This window comes from Mugil cephalus, chromosome 14 (genome assembly GCF_022458985.1).
Source record: "Mugil cephalus isolate CIBA_MC_2020 chromosome 14, CIBA_Mcephalus_1.1, whole genome shotgun sequence".
Classification (NCBI taxonomy): domain Eukaryota; kingdom Metazoa; phylum Chordata; class Actinopteri; order Mugiliformes; family Mugilidae; genus Mugil; species Mugil cephalus.
In genome coordinates this window covers 22872543-22889505 of record NC_061783.1, presented here as the reverse complement: position 1 = coordinate 22889505, position 16963 = coordinate 22872543, and the positions used below count along the sequence as shown (strand labels likewise).

Here is a 16963-nt window from a genome sequence, read left to right as displayed (position 1 = left end):
ATTTTGTTTCTCTCGAATGTTTGAATGAACAGATTATGCTGCTTGAGTGTGGCTGAGATCAGCTCTGTTGGTTAGAGATGAGTATTGTTCAGGTTTTATCTGATAACGGAGCCAAACCGGTACCTTTGAAACGGAGCCGGTGCTTAAAGACAGAAAACAAACAGACTGTGTCCAAAAACGGTGCCTTTTTACTTTTAAGGCAATTTGTGATGTGAAAGTTTGGCTGTTTGGCTTCACCTCAACAGATGCAGACTCGTCGTCCTGCGATAAGTTCTGCTGAGCAACGAAGGTTACACCTCGAATTTGACCAAACAGGTTTTTTAAAATCTGGGAAATGTAACGTCCTGCAAAACCCCACGCTGCTGTTTTAATTAATATAATTATGAATTTATTTTATATCGCTTCATTTATTTCTTAGTCTTTGTTGTATTTATATGATTTAAATTAATATTATGTTCAACTTGCACAAAATGCCTTAAAAATAAAAAGGCACCGTGTTAGGACAAGGTTTTTCATTCTCAAACCCTGATTGTGAACAATTTAATGAGATTAATGGGAGAATATTAACATGTAAGTCAGTGATTTTGATTCTCTTGAAGCTACAGGAATCTGTTGGGTCTAGTGTTACCTTTTGTTTCAGCTCTCGGACATATCATGACCTGGACGACTGAGGACTTTCACACACATAAAACAGATTTGTTTGCGCCATCCGAGATGAAATGAGATCCATCGGTCTTGTAGGCGTAGTGCTTTTTCTCTGTGTTTTCTGCCGGCGGCTCACGGCTCTGGCAGCAGCAGCAGCAGCAGCAGCAGCCATTTCCACAGAAATAAACACACGTCTGATAATACGAGTCGCATCCGATGTGACACTCGGGCCGGTGCGGTCATCTGCACGAATGCAACAGGATCAGAGCGGAGTCCTGCTGCTGCCTTTTTCTTTCTTTTTTTTTTATTTTTAGCCGTGATCGATTCAGGTCAGTAATGGAAAACGAAGGTGATGCCTCTTCCAGGCTCTCGTTTCCTGTTTTCTCCGTGAATCTGTGGCCACGTTCATGCCAGCGTGAACTAAAATTTATAAATGGCACCGAGAGGCTTGAATTTCAATACTCGTCAGTAAACTTGAAATTTACTTAATAAATCTGTGAGTATCTTTCATATCCTTATATAGTTTTATTCTCTTCTTTATTCATCTACTCGTGTTTTGGATTATTCCTTGAAGGCATCGCTCTTTTATTTTGCAGCAGAAGTAGTTTATATACTGATCAGCCACAACATTATGACCCCTGACATGTCACAGTGACCATTCAATGTTCTGCTGGGAAACTTTTGGACCTGGCATTCATAATTAAAAAATTCACTGGCTCCCAAACGTAGCATCCAAATCTGAGTGGCTTTTCGTTCTGTTTACTTCCGTTAGCGTCAGCGTCGGGGTCATTAACAGGTTTCAACAAGTCAAATTTAAGACTTTTTTAAGATCATCATGAGCAGATTTTAAGACCCGTTTCACATCCACTCACAGCGCTGCTAGCAACCACAGCTTTAAATGTATAACTAGTGTTACTGCAATGTTGAGGATAATATTCAGCCCACAGTCTGAGCAGTTAGCCTGTTAGCTCGTTAGCAGCTTACTCGTTAGTAAGTGTTGTCTTGGCACAACTTGGCTAAAGAAAACTTAAGTGATACTGTGATACTGTGGGGTTGTGTCAGCTTTAATCCACTGCTATGATCTGCTCTAACACACCGCGGCACGCACACAGCATGCTAGCTGCTAGCTAGCTGGTTGTGCTCGATAAATTGTGACCGGGCTGCACCACAGGTACTTTAGTTCTGAAACACGTAAAAGCGAGACTGAAATTTATACATTTGTTTTAAATAAAAGTAATGTCAATACATTTTTAAAACCTTTCAAAGTCGTATTTAAGACATTTTATGAGATTTTAAGAGAATTTCAGACATTTTAAGGCCTTAAATTCAAATCAGTGGATTTTTAAGACTTTTTAATACCCTGATTGTGGTAACCAGCATCATCAGCACCCGTCCCTACTCCAGAACAGGATAAAACTGATCAAGTATCTGTGGGATGATCCTCAGAGGGCCCACGTCCACCGTCTGATGACCGACATGATGTCAGCAAGGTGGTCATAATGTTAGGGCGGATCGGAGCACACACGCTTTGAACACCAATATAAAGTGTAAATGTGGAACTAGGGCTCAGCTTTAACTGTGTTGCAGCCTTCAGCAGCCAAACGCGTCCTCAGACATTTCTTAATTAACTCACCCACTCCAAGGTCACAGTGGGGCGGGGGGGTGAGGTATGGGGGGGTGAGGTATGGGGGGGGGGGTCTGGAGTCTGTCCCAGCACACGACGTCCTGGAAAATAAAAAATAAAAAAATAAAAAAACAGGAAAAGAGCATCAAGACAAGAAGTGCAGCACTGAGGCTAATCGCCTGTTATCTACTGACTCTCCACATGCTTTGATAAGCTGAGAGTCTCTGTGGGTCACGCTGTCGCCTCCTGTTATCACTTATTACCTCTGACAGGACGGTTCAGTCCGGCCTCTGTTCGTCTGGGAGAGTTTAACACAAATACATTCACTAAAATACTGAATGGATATAAATGAACTGGGCTCCACACACGACAGTTATTTAGTGAGAGGTTTGTTTCCTTCTGATGAGGATGATGATGATGGGAATGAAATCTACTGCAATAGAACAGAAGAAGAAGAGGAGGAGGAGATGAATTAGAAAGATGGAGAGGAAGGAGGAGGAGGAGGAAGATGGAGGAGAAGGAGGAGATTGACGCTGCAGCTTCAGGAGTAAATTGGATCACAGATAATTTGGTTTGTAAGTGCTGCTCAGAATTTACAACATCAGGTAATGAGATTACATTCATCCCCCCCTCAGGTCCTCCAGGACGCCCATGGCCACCTGTCAATCAAATTATTGACCAATCACCTGGCTCTGTTCTTCTGTCATCCTGCTTAGATCCTTCCTTCCTTCCCTCCATCCTTCCTTCCCACAATCTTCCCTTCCCTTCTTCCTGCTTCATCTCCATCGTTTGTTCTACTCTTTCTTCCTGCAATCTTTGTTTCCTTCCCTAAATACTTCCCTCCTTTCTTTCTTCCTTCCTGCCCACTCTTATCTCGTTTGTTCCTTCCTTCCTTATTTCCCTCCATCCCTTCTTGCTTACTACCATCTTTTGTCCATTTCCAACAAACTTTCCCTCCTTCCTTCCTTCCTTCCTTCCTTCCTACGATCTTCCTTCCCTTCATTTCTTCCATTCCCTTCCCTTATTTCCATCCTTCGTTCCATTCTTCCTTCCTGCAATGTGTTTCCTTCCCTACTTCCTTCCTTATTTCCATCCTTCCTTCCATTTTTCCTTCCATCCTTCCTTTTGTCCCTCCCTTGCCTTCTTCCTTCCTCACTTATTTCCATCCTTCCTTCTTTCATTACCTCCCTCCTTGCTTCCTATAATCTGTTTCCTTCCTTCCTTCCTTCCTTCCTTCCTTATTTCCATCTTTCCTTCTTTCATTCCCTCCCTCCTTGCTTCCTACCATTTTCTGTCCATTTCCTACAATCTTCCCTTCCTTCTTTCTTTCCTTCTCTAAAATAACATCAGAAATAAATCAGAACTGAATGTGAGTCTTTCCAGTTTGTCCCTGAATCTCCACACGTTAATGTTGACTCAGTATTTTAATGCATCACAAGTATTTTTATGACTTTTATTGAGGTTTTGTTGATGTCATCTGGTGTCGTCCACATCCACGTTCATGTCCACGTCCACTGTGTCTATGATGCAAAATGAGTTTCCTTCCAGACATGAATCAACCTGAACGCTGCTCCTATACTATATAATAATAATCCACGCTGGGAAGTCGTCTCTGTTTCACACAAATCACCTTAAACGTTCTCGTCTCTGATTGTGGACAATGAGTTTTCTTCAGCTGCTTTTTAAAAATAGTTCGGTAACAAACATAATTACATTTGGTCTGAGAGCAGCTCCACTTTTCTCTCCTCCGACATAACTGGAAGCCGACACACACGTTTATTGAGAATCTGCAGAGAATCTCTGAACAAGCTCCAGCGTGACCTCGGTTCACCTGGAATTAGCATGCGAGCTATTAAAGTTAGCCTCCGACTCCCAAAAAAAAAAAAAATAAAAAAACACAACAGAGGGAAAGAAAACAAGGCGTCTGTCAGACGGAATAATGATGCAGCTGTAGATTAAACGCTGCTCAGAGCAGCTGGGACACGGTGGAGGCCTGCGGAGGATAAATCAACAGAGGAAACTGTCAAAATAAAGGAGGAATAAAAGTAGAGAACGAACTCTACAGCGCGGTAGTAAACAGAGTGTAGCTTACAGGGAAATGAAATAACTTCAAAAAGGCTTTCACACATCAAAACACTGCACGGAGGTTTAGCAAAATGTCAGCGGTCAAACGTTTGTTGTTGTTGGACCAAGTCAAGCTGAAGCAAAGTAAATAAAGGTCACACAGAAGCTGCTTCTGGTTTTTCCATCTACACAACAACAACGTGATGATGTAGGACGAGTTAACAGAGCGTCCTGGTCCGTCCACCAGGTAAAAAATGACCGTCCTCCAGAGACTCCAAAGTCCAAACTACCAAACAGGCCGGTCTGGAGCTGGATCTTGTCTTTGTGATGAGTTCAGGCGCAGTTTTTGCTTTGCTTATAATTCTTAGATGTTGGTTTCACATGACCGATTTCAGACGACGTAGCAGCGAGACGCAGCGTCACAGAATCTGTTTCAGCTTTAGTAGAAAGTGCAAACATCAACCTACAGACCAGTGTCTGAACAGTGTTGATAGGTCAAGTAAAACTAGACTTATTATAAATAATTTACGGCAATTTGTTTCCCTATTGGCGTCATGTTTGCCGTTTGGTTGGAGAGTTAGACAAAAAAAACATGACAACCTCTTTACGATTGGTGGAAAAATGCATCCCATAAACCAATCAGGAAATGATGTGTGGATGTTTGCTTGCTTTGGTTGCTGTTTTGGAAATGGTCTTAAACAGTTGGACAAAAATGCACGATGCATTTCCTGCTTTTTAATGTAAACAGTTGAAAATAACTTTTTTTGCAAAATTTTGAAATTTACACTTTAGATTTGTATTCTGAATTCTAAAAATGTTGGTTCAACTTGTTTGTGTTTTTTACAGTGAAAAAACTTTTTTCCTACTTGAATTTGATGGTTTTTGGTCCAGTGTGTTAATATATTTTGTCAGAATGAAAAAAATAACTGTAAAGAATTCTGTTAAAGAGTGAAACCAAACAAGGCAACAACGTAAACCATTTTAAAAATTAAATATTTAAAAGGTAAAACCAAAAGGTTTTTGACGTCCACATGTGTTCAGATGTGCTGTTGCCTGGTATATTTTATTGACGATGCATTGGGAGATACTATAACTTAAATCCCAGAATTCATTTTACCATCCTTTGTCCTTCCGTCCTACTTCTTGAAGTCGTCATCTATCGATATTACGTTTTCAGAAGCCACAGAAACTGTAGCTACTGTTCGAGTCTGTTCCTTAAGACAGGAGTTGGAGCTTAGACCTCGTAGAAAGTCATCGGGGGCGTAGATACGATGAGAAAATGTTCCAGAAAAGGAAACAAAGTTAAAGGGATTTTGAAGTGAGATGCATCAGGACGTAGCCTCATTTCCCAGAATGCATCTTGTGGGCATCAAAAAGTCCGCTGCACGATTCAATTCCAAATAAAACCATATATATTATATTGTCTTTGTGGTGAGTTCAGGTGCAGTGTTTTTTAGTGATGTGACTTAACAGAGTCGCCCTTCATTCTTTGGTGTCAGTTTGGTGATTCCGTACCTTGAGAAAGGACTTCTTGAAGTTATCTCCATCAATTATATGTTGCTAGAAGCTACGGTGGCTATAGATTCCTTCTACTAATTATCTATATATTTTTGGGACAAAAAAAAATTCCAAAAACAGAAAGAACTTGAGGTTTTCCATCATCTTTTCTTCTGCAAACAAGGAAACATCTGGAGATGCATTGGGAGGAAACTTGTGTGGACTTTTCCCAGAATGCATTTTGTGGGCATCACTAAGTTCGCTGCACGTTTCAATTAAAGGAGACGCCGTCCTTCAGAGTCAAAACCAACGAGTCTAAACTACCAAGTACGTTAGTCCTTCGTTTGAGTTTGTCGGCTCTGTGCTGACGTGAGGAGGCGTCTTTATTGACAGTAGTTCTTTCATGTCTGTTTTTGGTGAGTCTGTGCATAAAGACAGAGGTTTAGGATTCGTAGAAAGTCACTGAGGGTGGATGTGATGAGAAAATGTTCCAGAAAGAGAAAGTCACGTTCATCAATTACATGTTTCTAGAAGCTTCTCTCTACACATGATCTATATTTAACTCATGTGGACTTGGGGGCAGCCTGGTTTCCCAGAATGCATTTTGGGGACATCAACAAGTCCGCTGCATGATTCAGGTCCAAATAAAAACGTCCTCCAGACTCTGTGAGTAAGAATCAAACTTGTGGAGTAAATCGTCTTTGAAGGTTTGGTGTCCGTACCTTCAATAAACCATCACTATGACTTAAATGCTTCTAGAAGCTGCAGCAGCTGAAGCTTTTCTCTACAAATAAATCTTTTTATTTTCCTGCAAACTGAATCTTCCAGAGGTTTGAGAGACTCAAATGCTTCACATGCACAGACACAGTCTCTCAGTCAGACGGCATAAATGAACGGATGGATGGACAGATGGATGGATGGACGGATGGATGGATGGACGGATGGATGGATGGCTGGATGGATGGATGGATGGATGGACAGACAGATGGATGGATGGATGGATGGATGGATGGATGGATGGACAAATGGATGGATGGATGGATGGATGGATGGACAGACAGATGGACGGACAGATGGATGGATGGATGGATGGATGGATGGACAGATATGATGATGGATGGATGATGGTGATGGAGATGGATGGTGGATGCGAAGATGGATGGATGGACGGATGGATGGATGGATGGAGGACGGATGGATGGATGGATGATGGATGGAGATGAGATGGATGGACGAGATGGACGGACAGATGGATGGATGGATGTATAGACCGATGGATGGACGGACGATAGAATGATGGCTGGATGGACGGATGGATGGATGGATGGACGGATGATGGATGGATGGATGATAGAATGATGGATGGATGGATGGATGGATGGATGGATGGATGGATGGATGGACGGATGGATGGATGGATGGATGGATGGAGGAGGATGGATGGATGGAGGATGGATGGATGGAGGAGGAGGATGGATGGATGGACGGATGGATGGATGGACGGATGGATGGATGGACGGATGGATGACCCTGCTGAGCTGTACTGAGCAGAACTCCCCTTTAGTGTTTGGTGTCAGAGCGACCGCCACCGAAGTGGAGGTGAGTCAGACTCACGACTTCACTTTGGATCATTGTCACGGACTGTGTGTCAGCGCACAAAACGCACACAGAAACACACACAGAAACACACACACACACACACAGACACACACACAGAAACACAGCGAGGACGCAGACAGACGAAGCTTCTTCAGACGGAGCTGTCAGGACCTATTGTCGCTTCATCCCACTAGACGACCAGCTTTAAACTCCGACCCATCGATTCCTCTCCCCTTCCTCGTTCCCTTCCTTGTTCCCTTTTCCATCACAGCCACTCGTTCCCTTCCTTGTTCCCTTCCTTGTTCCCTCTCCTCTCCCACCTGTGCCCCCGCGGTGCAGTCATTAAGCGTTATTAGTCTTCACTGAGCAGTTAAACCAACGCACTACTTTAACTGTGACACATTTCTTTCTGCCCTTTCAATCGCTTCCTCCTCCTCCTCCTCCTCCCTCGACGCTTTTTCCACCAGTCTCTTGAGTTTTTTTTTCCTTCTCTTATAAAGATGAAGTTAAAGCTGCACTAATTGATTTTATGAGCTCTAAATGACACTCGTATTTAACACTACGATCAGTCTGTTACCTACAAGAAAGCAAACAAAAGCAATGAACTATTCTGATGAATGTTTCAATCATTTAAAAGAAATTCACCGTCTGCTTCTTGGTTATTTAGATTTTAGTCTACATGTTGTCTACATTAAAGCATATAACACATTATCACCTGTGAGACTGACCAATAGAAACGTCTTCTGACTGTCAGCATGTGCAAAGGTTGTCGTCTTGGGAAAAGAGTCGATTGTTTTTGGCGGCCCCTGTGACAAAACGCGGTAACTGCAGGTGTGCTTTTAAACCTCAGTACTCGAGCTGGTTTTCTTCTGCATCTGATCGTCCTCTTTGTCCTCACGTACGCCACATTCCCCCAAAGACATTTAAGTTTTAATCTGTTGCTTCCCCTGAGACGAAGGTCGATACAACAGGTGTATTACGACATAAAGAAGAAGACGGATTAAATAAAGAAACCTAGAAATCTCACAAATATGACGCCAAATCTCTTTGAAAGATTAAGGTTAAATAGTTTTTTGTCTCTCATTGACGTCTCAGATCCATTTCCTTGAGATCTTTTGCTTTGATGCCAAACAGGAGGGCAACATGAATTAAAATAAGAAGTTTGTTTAGTTTGGGATTAGTCCCGTTCATGTTTTTTTTATCCCGCGATCAGATCCCAATCTTTGAATAGTGAGTATCAGCTGAACTAAGTCCAGATCCGATCGTAAATCCATGTTTCCACATGTTATTTCCTCCGTCTTCCCGAGATAACAAGTTAATTTCCTCTGTTTTCTCTGGATCTCAAGTTATTTATCTCGTTATCGCGGGAAAGCAACGTTTTGTTTTCTTGAGATCTCCAGAAGTTTTATTGTTATTTAGCAAATGTTAAAGCACAAAACAAACGGCCCATTATTATTATTGTTGTTACTACATTGTTAGTGTTAGTGTTATATGAAGATCTCGAGAAAACAGAGGAAATTATATGATGAATTCATGGCTGCTTAGGGCTTCCATACGTAGGCTCCTTGTCTTCTCTTCTGTGTTTTGATGATACAAAATGATGGACCTAAAATAAAAAAGTAGAAAAAATCCTGCTTGGGTGAAGCCCAAAACTGATCCAATCATTTTAAAAAAGCCTGGACTAAGAGGATGAAACCTGTTTAACCTGTTCTCGTTAAACTCGTTACTAAAGTGAAGGGTTTTTTTTGCCTAATTCAGAGGCTTAATTAGTGAATTCTGAGCTCGTACAGAAGCAGGTCTTTCCCTTCTCACGTGGGCCCTTTGTGTTTTTTTGTGCGACTCGGCTGCAGAGAGTTCGGATTCGTGCACAAACACGAGTGGCCTTTCGCTCAAAGGTCAGTAGCCTCAGTCGTACTGTACAACCCGAACCTCCGAGGCTCCGAGCCGCATGTGTTCACAGTCCGACGAGCAAACATCACTACGCGGCGCGACGAACCCGTCAGCCCCACTCTGAATGTGATTCATTAACAAGCAGAAACGCACGCTTCCATGTTTCTCCACAGTTTCCCGGCACAGAAATGGCCGTCAGGTCCTCCAGGTGCTGCAGGGAACTCTGGGTAAACGTCTCCCCAGTAAGACGAGCAGCTTTTTGCGTCTTTGTTTACCAGGATAAATGAACGTGGCTCCATCTTTGTTCTTATTCTCACCACATCGCTGCCCTTCCGTTCGCCTCCTTCCTTCCATGCGTCTCTTATCTGCCCGGCTTTATCTCCTTCCTCCCAGACGCCCTCTGCCCCGCGGTTTCCAGCCTCGATCAATCTCCACGTTTTTTGTTCCTCTCCTCTGAACCCTCCATTCAACTCTCTGACTCTTTGAGAGTCTTCGTTTTTCTGCTCCTCCTCCTCCTCCTGACTCCAGCTGGGAGCTCCATCAGCTCCAGAGGTCTCCGGTGAGCCGGTTTGTATGTGCCGGTGTGTTTTTGGTGGAGTAAATGGCCTCCAGGATCCCGTGGGCCTCGTCTCAGATGTACTCACAGGGAACCCAGTCATGACTAAGGCTGCATGTCTTTCATTAACACAGAGGCAGAGACTGGGAGACGCAGAGCGAACTTAAAGCACCGAGTCGCGATCATGTCTGCAGACTGTAGGTCTGAAGAAATGAACATTTATTGAGACCATTTATTAAGAAACGAAAATGTTAAGGAATTATTAGTCGATGTGACCATCTGACATCCGAAAAGGAAGCAAGAACATCTTCGTTACTGTAGTAGGACGTTGGTCTGGAGTCTCTCCGTTGGGAACTGATCGTGCTCTTGCAAAGATCCACGAGGTCGATCAAATCCTTTGGGTTTTATGTGGGAAAGCATCATCTGGACTGTAAAATCTTAACCCTTAATCGTCCAGTAACGGGGAAATTTGTTCCTGCTGTTTTGTTTCACCCAAACATTTGTTCACCCAGTGGTTTGTAACGTTGGAGCAGTGGGCCGGACTCTAACCACTGCTCCACAGCCCCCCCCCCCCCAGTCAAACCATTGGGCTTTATGTGGTATAGACTCATCTGAACCCTGTGGACTTGAATTAGTTTAACTAAACTAAAAGGCTTTGATTCTGAGGAACTGGTCAAACCTTAACGGACGCAGACGTCTCCACTTTAATTGTCCAAGAAAGTGTTTGTGACATTGAACGGTGAATGTGTTGGACAAAGATGGACAGAAGAGAAGAAGTCATCGGGTTTTCTAAGGAGGCTGTGGCTGAAGGTATCGTTGGAAAGTCAGGTTTTCTCTGATCTAATGGAAGTGGGACGAGTGGACAAATGATCCTGTGGATTTATTATTGTTCAGTTCTCTGAGGTCGGGGTTGGGAAGAGCGATGACTTTGGAGGCAAAGTGTGCGATACATGTTCATTTTGTGCTGTTAGTGACTGAAAGCGGGGATGTAGAAGCAGATGGAGCCGTAGAGGAGGAGGAGGAAGACGACTGGTTGGTTGGAGGTTGGATGATGCCAGGTAACAGTAGGTCCTGGTTGTCGACAGATGTTGTCGGCTTCTTTTCTGGATCAGAGCGGAGTTTAATCTCCAGGGTTATTCCGAGATACCTGAAACCGATTCAACTGTGTCGTTGTCGATAGCGACGAGGTGACGGGGAGTTGAACACGATTTGTTTCGTTTTGCTGATGTTGATGTGAAGATGGTTGACTTAATTCAGTTGGTAAAATCTCGTCGAGCATCTTCTTATTAAACGTCTTGTAGCAGGAACTGATTTCACATGAAACATCTTGTAAGTTTAGTCGACATGTGAAAATCAAAAACATGATTGGATTTAAAAAAGGATGACGACAGAAAAAGCAAAGACGAGAAACTAGAGGAAAATATTCAAAAAATCAAGGGCTGGAATTAAACAGATTTAAATCCATCTTGATTTGAAAGTTCTGTGAAATGAACTCTAACAGCAGCATTAGGTTTATGAAGCTTATCAAGTGCGACCTCATCTTTATTTATTTACAGCGTTGGTTTTAAATCACTTTCAAATCTTGAAATATCCCTAAAATAAGACACAAGACAAATGTTTATTCATCCCACGTATTGTCACAGTCGTGGGAAATTAGAGAATGATATAAAAACGATAAAAGACAATATCAAATTTGAAAGAACAAACAAAATATACAAAAAAATAACAGTCCACCTGAGTGTGGACTGACTAATTAAAAAAGATTAAAACTGGAATTTAGTCCAATTGCTAAGATTTTAACTCTTTGACTCACATGTGACTTCATCATATGTAGTAGTAGACGATAACGTGCTTAATTTCTCATTTTCTAATCGTTTTCTAACCTTTGCCCACGTGTGAACACATTATATGGACACAAATATCTAAGCTGTGGCTTTTTCACTCTTTTGAACAGATAAACCAAAATATACATCACACAGCTCCAGTATTTATTCTGTATCAGTCTGTAGAGTCGTGTGAACATTTTAATAATGATATGTCAGAATATTATGTCAGTGCTATTAACACAGATTAAGTATGTAGACAGTGAGGTAGTGTGAGTAGGATAAAGCAGACGATTGTGTAAAAAGAATTCAGTTTATATCTGAATCGAATCTTGACCCTGATTCTCTTCTTTCAGGTCCCGTAGAACAGAACTGGTTTTCTGTTCATCCTCTAACGATGAACTCATTCACTAAAAAGCTGAAAACGTTTTCTGATATCGAAGCCGTTTCTACGCGCTGCTTCCTCCTGAGAATAACATCTGCTGAAATAACCCTGAAATGAACCTGAAAGGAAGCAGAGCGGCCTCAGACTTCAGCATCGTGGTTTAGACTTTTTCTATTGATGCATTTAAGGTTGTTTTTCTGCTTTTCTGACGCATTTTCTTTCGTTCTTTCTATTCTTTTAAATCTTTCAAACCTTCCTTCCACCCTCAGACCGTGAGCTGTCACCCAGAATTTTATTATTTTTTTTTTTCATTTTTGTTATTGATATTGATTTGAATAGAAAGCTTCGGTCTCCACTGAAGGGGAACATGAAGGCTGAGGTATTTTTAGGAGCCGTCGTCGATTGGCGGCGCTCCCTCCAGGCCGGGGGGGTGGGGGGGGGTGAAGGGGGGGGGGGGGGGGGGGGGACTGGCAGAAAGCACCGAATCAATGCAGCCGAAGTCGGAGCCATATGTTGAGAATACAAGAAGAAAATACCTGGTCTCAGACGGACGTAGAGTCCGAGCTCAGTCTGACGGATTCAAGCCGTTAAATCCACTTCAATCAGAAGTGAATGAAAGAGGAGATGAAAGCGAAGGTGATGATGGGCCAGAGGAGGATTTCTGAGCTCTGGACAATGAACCGGTCTAATGACGAGGGTGTTACTGCCGCTCCAAACATCCTCCGAGTGTCTTTTGCATAAGCGCTCTTATCTCGACTTCAGTTATTTGCGGCTCGGTTCAATCTCGCAGCACTCGACTCTGATTCCTGCTCCTTTTTTTTTTCTTCTTCTTTTTATCATCTCACTGCTTCACGTAATAAATGCAGGTTGTAATTTGTGTTAACAGGAGGGGAGGCCTCTCCTTTCGATGCCACTTAAATCTAATATCCTTCTACGTGGCGGCAGCGCTGACTCACGCAGGTCGCGGCCTCCTGTGCCGAAGCAAAGCGCAGATAATTAATCTCATTTTAGCCCCGGCTCTCGTTTCTTTTTTACCGGACGGAGATTCTCTCGTCTTTAAGGCGTCATCGAGACGGGACGGAGTTAATGCTGAGACAGTTTAAACCAGGGAACCACAACGAGGGAGAAAAAACTCCAATTAAACATCTATTTACTATTTACTACCAAAAAAAACCTGTTTCATAGCAAGAAATTACGCCACATTCACGTCATGTGGAAGAAATGCTGAGCGGTGCAGGAGCTGTGCATCAAGTTCCTCATGAGTAAAGAGACGATACAGGAGTTTCTATTGAGCCAAAGCTGATGATTTAATATGTAATTATGCACCTTTTCTAATCAGAATCAGCTTCATTCATCTCCTGGTACAAAACAAAGCAGCAAACGGAGCCGCGACACGTTAAAGCTCAGGGTTTTTACCGTAACTCACAGTTGTTTGTGTTATTAACAGAATTCAAAGTGCGGCTGAACGTTGGGAAGTTGAGCTTTTATCTGGAAAAACTCGTCTCAAAAGTAAAACTAACTTCGTTCTGTACCAACTAATTCCTCCAAACATCTGTCTCTTCCTGTTCAGACAGAATCTGTCCATCGGTGAGTTACGTTAATTCAAAAACAAAAGCTTTTTCTTCTGTTTTTTAAAAAACCCAGGTGGATGTTCAGGTCTTAAAGAGTCAGATGCAACATAAATGATACAGAATAACTTATATTACAAATGATTTTTCACAAAACATTGGTTTAAACAATCATTTTCCATCACTGAGCCTGTGATTTTAGGATCGTTTCTCATTAACATCAGTACCTGAATATATGTTACTTTATTCTATGTTTTGGTAAAAAGGTAAAAAGAAACTAACTGATTCATTTCTGACTCAAGGTCAGAACATGTTCCTTCTCCTCCTCCTCCTGCAGAAAACAGTGGCTTTTCCCACTTTAACGCCACTGAATTATTAAAAAAGGTGACGCTCCATTATTCAGATAATAACCCGGAGAATTCGGAGCCGTCCGTGCTCTTCATGACTCACGCTGGCCGTGGATAATTAATCTAATTTTAGCTCCGTGTGTTTGTCTGAGAGAGAAACGCTGGACGCTGTGTTGTGGTTTTCCCTCTGTCATCACTACAGACTCATCTTTCCTCCGTCCTGCACCTGGTTTAATACCTGTTCTCACTAAAGTATCATGATAATAATGATAATAATGATAAAAATTCTCTTTTGTCTTTGCCTCCACAGCAGCGGATGCGGTGCCGGTACGGAAAGATGGGGATCAGGTAAAAACAACACTGATACTAAAACATCATCATCTTCTTTTCTTTTTTCTGCAAAAACCTCTCGATCCATTTCTTTCTTTTGTTGGTTGGTTTGTTGGTTTTTGTTGCCTCCATTTTGCTGAAAGCCTCCGTGAGCGAACACAAAAGCCGCCCTCTCTCTTTTACATGCGAACGCTCTCAGAGTCAGAGGGTCGATTCTTGTCGCCTCGAATCTGTTGGAGGTGAGAAAAGCGGCGGAGGAGCCGCTCACCCGGAAACGCCTCCTGCTGCCAGATGTCCTGCGCCTCCAGGAAAAAAAGGTCGCGGACGTCTGAGCGTCGAAAAAACAAAAGACACGTCGCAACCGCGCTGACAACAGTCAGGAAGGAAAAGGCCCGAGTTTGAGGCGAGACACCGCAAAAAAAAACACAACAAATCTGGAGATTTTAAGCTATTTTGCTTCATTAACATGTTTAATATCAAACTAGTTTTATAAAAGTGGTAAAAATGCACATTTAGGTCGTCATTTCAATACACTTTACCTGTAACTTCTAGTTTAGTCATCGTTCTACTCTGAGCCTGGTCTCTAACCTGGTATATGAAGTAACGTTGTGAAGCTTTTTTCCTCTTGTAGAAGTCTGTCTTGGCCAAATATGGTCACATCCTGTCTATTGGCAACAAATCATGAAAGCAGAAAGGTTGATCTGAAGCTAAACTCTCATTGGTTGGTGTCGATTTCTGACAACGTGATTGGTTCTAAAGTGTCATGTGACCAGATATTCTGCCTCTAGTCTGTGTTTATCTGAGAGGGACATTTAAAAATACTGTGACGTCTGATATAAGAAGAAAACTACAGCGTGAATTAGCAAGAAAAGTCAAAGAAAAGACAGATGAAGGAGAAGAGACGTCAGACTCATCTGAGTTCATCTGGACGTAGCAGCAACGGATCATTATTCATGTCTCATCCTTTAATTTACTAAAATTTAATCTGATATTTTGATATTATATATGTTGATTGATTATATGATACGTTTTGAAGGATTTGAGCAGATTTGGTTTTGGTTCATAGTGGCTTTCAATAAAACTATACATGATTTTACAATGTAAAACTTTAAAAATGAGCCAGAAATCTCCTCAGAGTCTGATTTATAGAACATTTTACTCCTAAAAACAAGGCAAAAATGTATATTTTTTAACAGTATTTAGTGATTTATGTAGCGATATAAAGAAATATCTAACACTCCCTCAGTAAATACCTGGAAATCTAACACTTTACCAGCACATGTTTAAGCAGATAACTCCTCATTTGCATATTTAAATATAAATTCACAGAAAAATATTGTATTAGTGTAAGTAGTCGGTTGGAGAGGTTTCTCAGTTAAAACATTAAACCCTATCCACCTGTAGTGCTTCGCCTTAAAGGGGAACCAAAGGCCACATCCACACGGTTTTTCCTGGGCAACATTTAGAGAATTTCTCCATAAACATCGATCCATTAGAAAAACCACATCTAGTCGTAGAAAGGCTGATGTACATGTCCCGGGCACATGACGCACTGAAGCATATCCATTTGCTTCTTTTCCACATTTAGCATTTGGTTTTCTGAGGAAAATGGAAGATAAACTTACCATTAGTCAATTCCCAGCGCAGCTCATTAGTTCAGAATCAGACTCCAGACCAACTTCCCACAACATCATGTTTATTCCTAGAAGGTTTAAAAAAGGAGGACGACATCACACATCATCACCAGAGAACCTCTTATAGGATGTAATGACTATTAGACTGTAAAGAGAGATGTTTGTGAGTCACTGACATCACCGCCATTAAATGAAACTTGAAAAAAATAAATTCTAAATTTTAAAGGAGTTTCTGCCAATATGTCAGGGGTTTAAATTATTTATGTTTTTATGGATTCTATAATGTGCACAATGGTAGAATGTGATGATGCATATTCTAAATATGGGCAAAGACGTATGAGCAATAGTAGTATTACTAAATAAATCTTTATTCCAATAAAAGGAAATTTACTTACAGGTGTAGGTAGCAAATCGGCTCGGGGAGTATCGGCGCTTCTAGATGACGTCACCGACTGGTTCGGCTCCCGCTGCGAGATCAGTTTGTGGTGAAACAACATCAATTTAATTTATTTTTCACAGTATGTTTGGTATGAATAGCTCGATATATATATTTTTTTATTTATAATTTTTAAATTTCCCACAAAAGACAAAAAAAATACGATGGCAGCACATTATTCACAAAAAATAAGTAACTCGAGTCCATTTATTCTTATAGTAGGCACGAAAAGATTTAAGAAGTTTTATTAAAAATATTAAATAATATACAAAATAATAATAACACAGCTTTTATCGATATTTCCAAAAAATAAAATAACTAAGGAAACCGCTCTGCTTCGATAACAACCGCTAAAACTGCTAACGGCTAAAACTGCTAACCTCACTTCCGCTTGTCCAACCAATTATAAAACGCAACGTCACCATCCCTGACGAACGACTACATGACGTCATCTGGAAGTGTCGGATACTCTCCAAGCCGATCTGGTACTGAGACCTGTAGAAACAGCACGTTCCTTTCCCAAAGTATGGAACATTTAACAAACGCGTGGGTTCTTCTTCTTCTT

The 16963-nt window shown here is 41.6% G+C and overlaps 1 protein-coding gene across 6 annotated transcripts in view; it reads left to right on the top strand.

Annotated features, from left to right (window-relative positions):
- The window catches only part of LOC125020478 (protein FAM131B-like), a 50257-nt gene that overhangs the window by 10902 nt on the left and 22392 nt on the right, over positions 1 to 16963 (top strand). For all 6 annotated transcript variants that reach the window (XR_007114210.1, XM_047605831.1, XM_047605829.1 and 3 more), the window contains exon 2: positions 14309 to 14346. Coding sequence is in view for 5 of the 6 variants with exons in the window: in XM_047605831.1 (XP_047461787.1) it covers positions 14309 to 14346 (38 nt within the window). In the remaining variant the exon portion in view is untranslated. The remainder of the gene's footprint in view (positions 1 to 14308; positions 14347 to 16963) is intronic.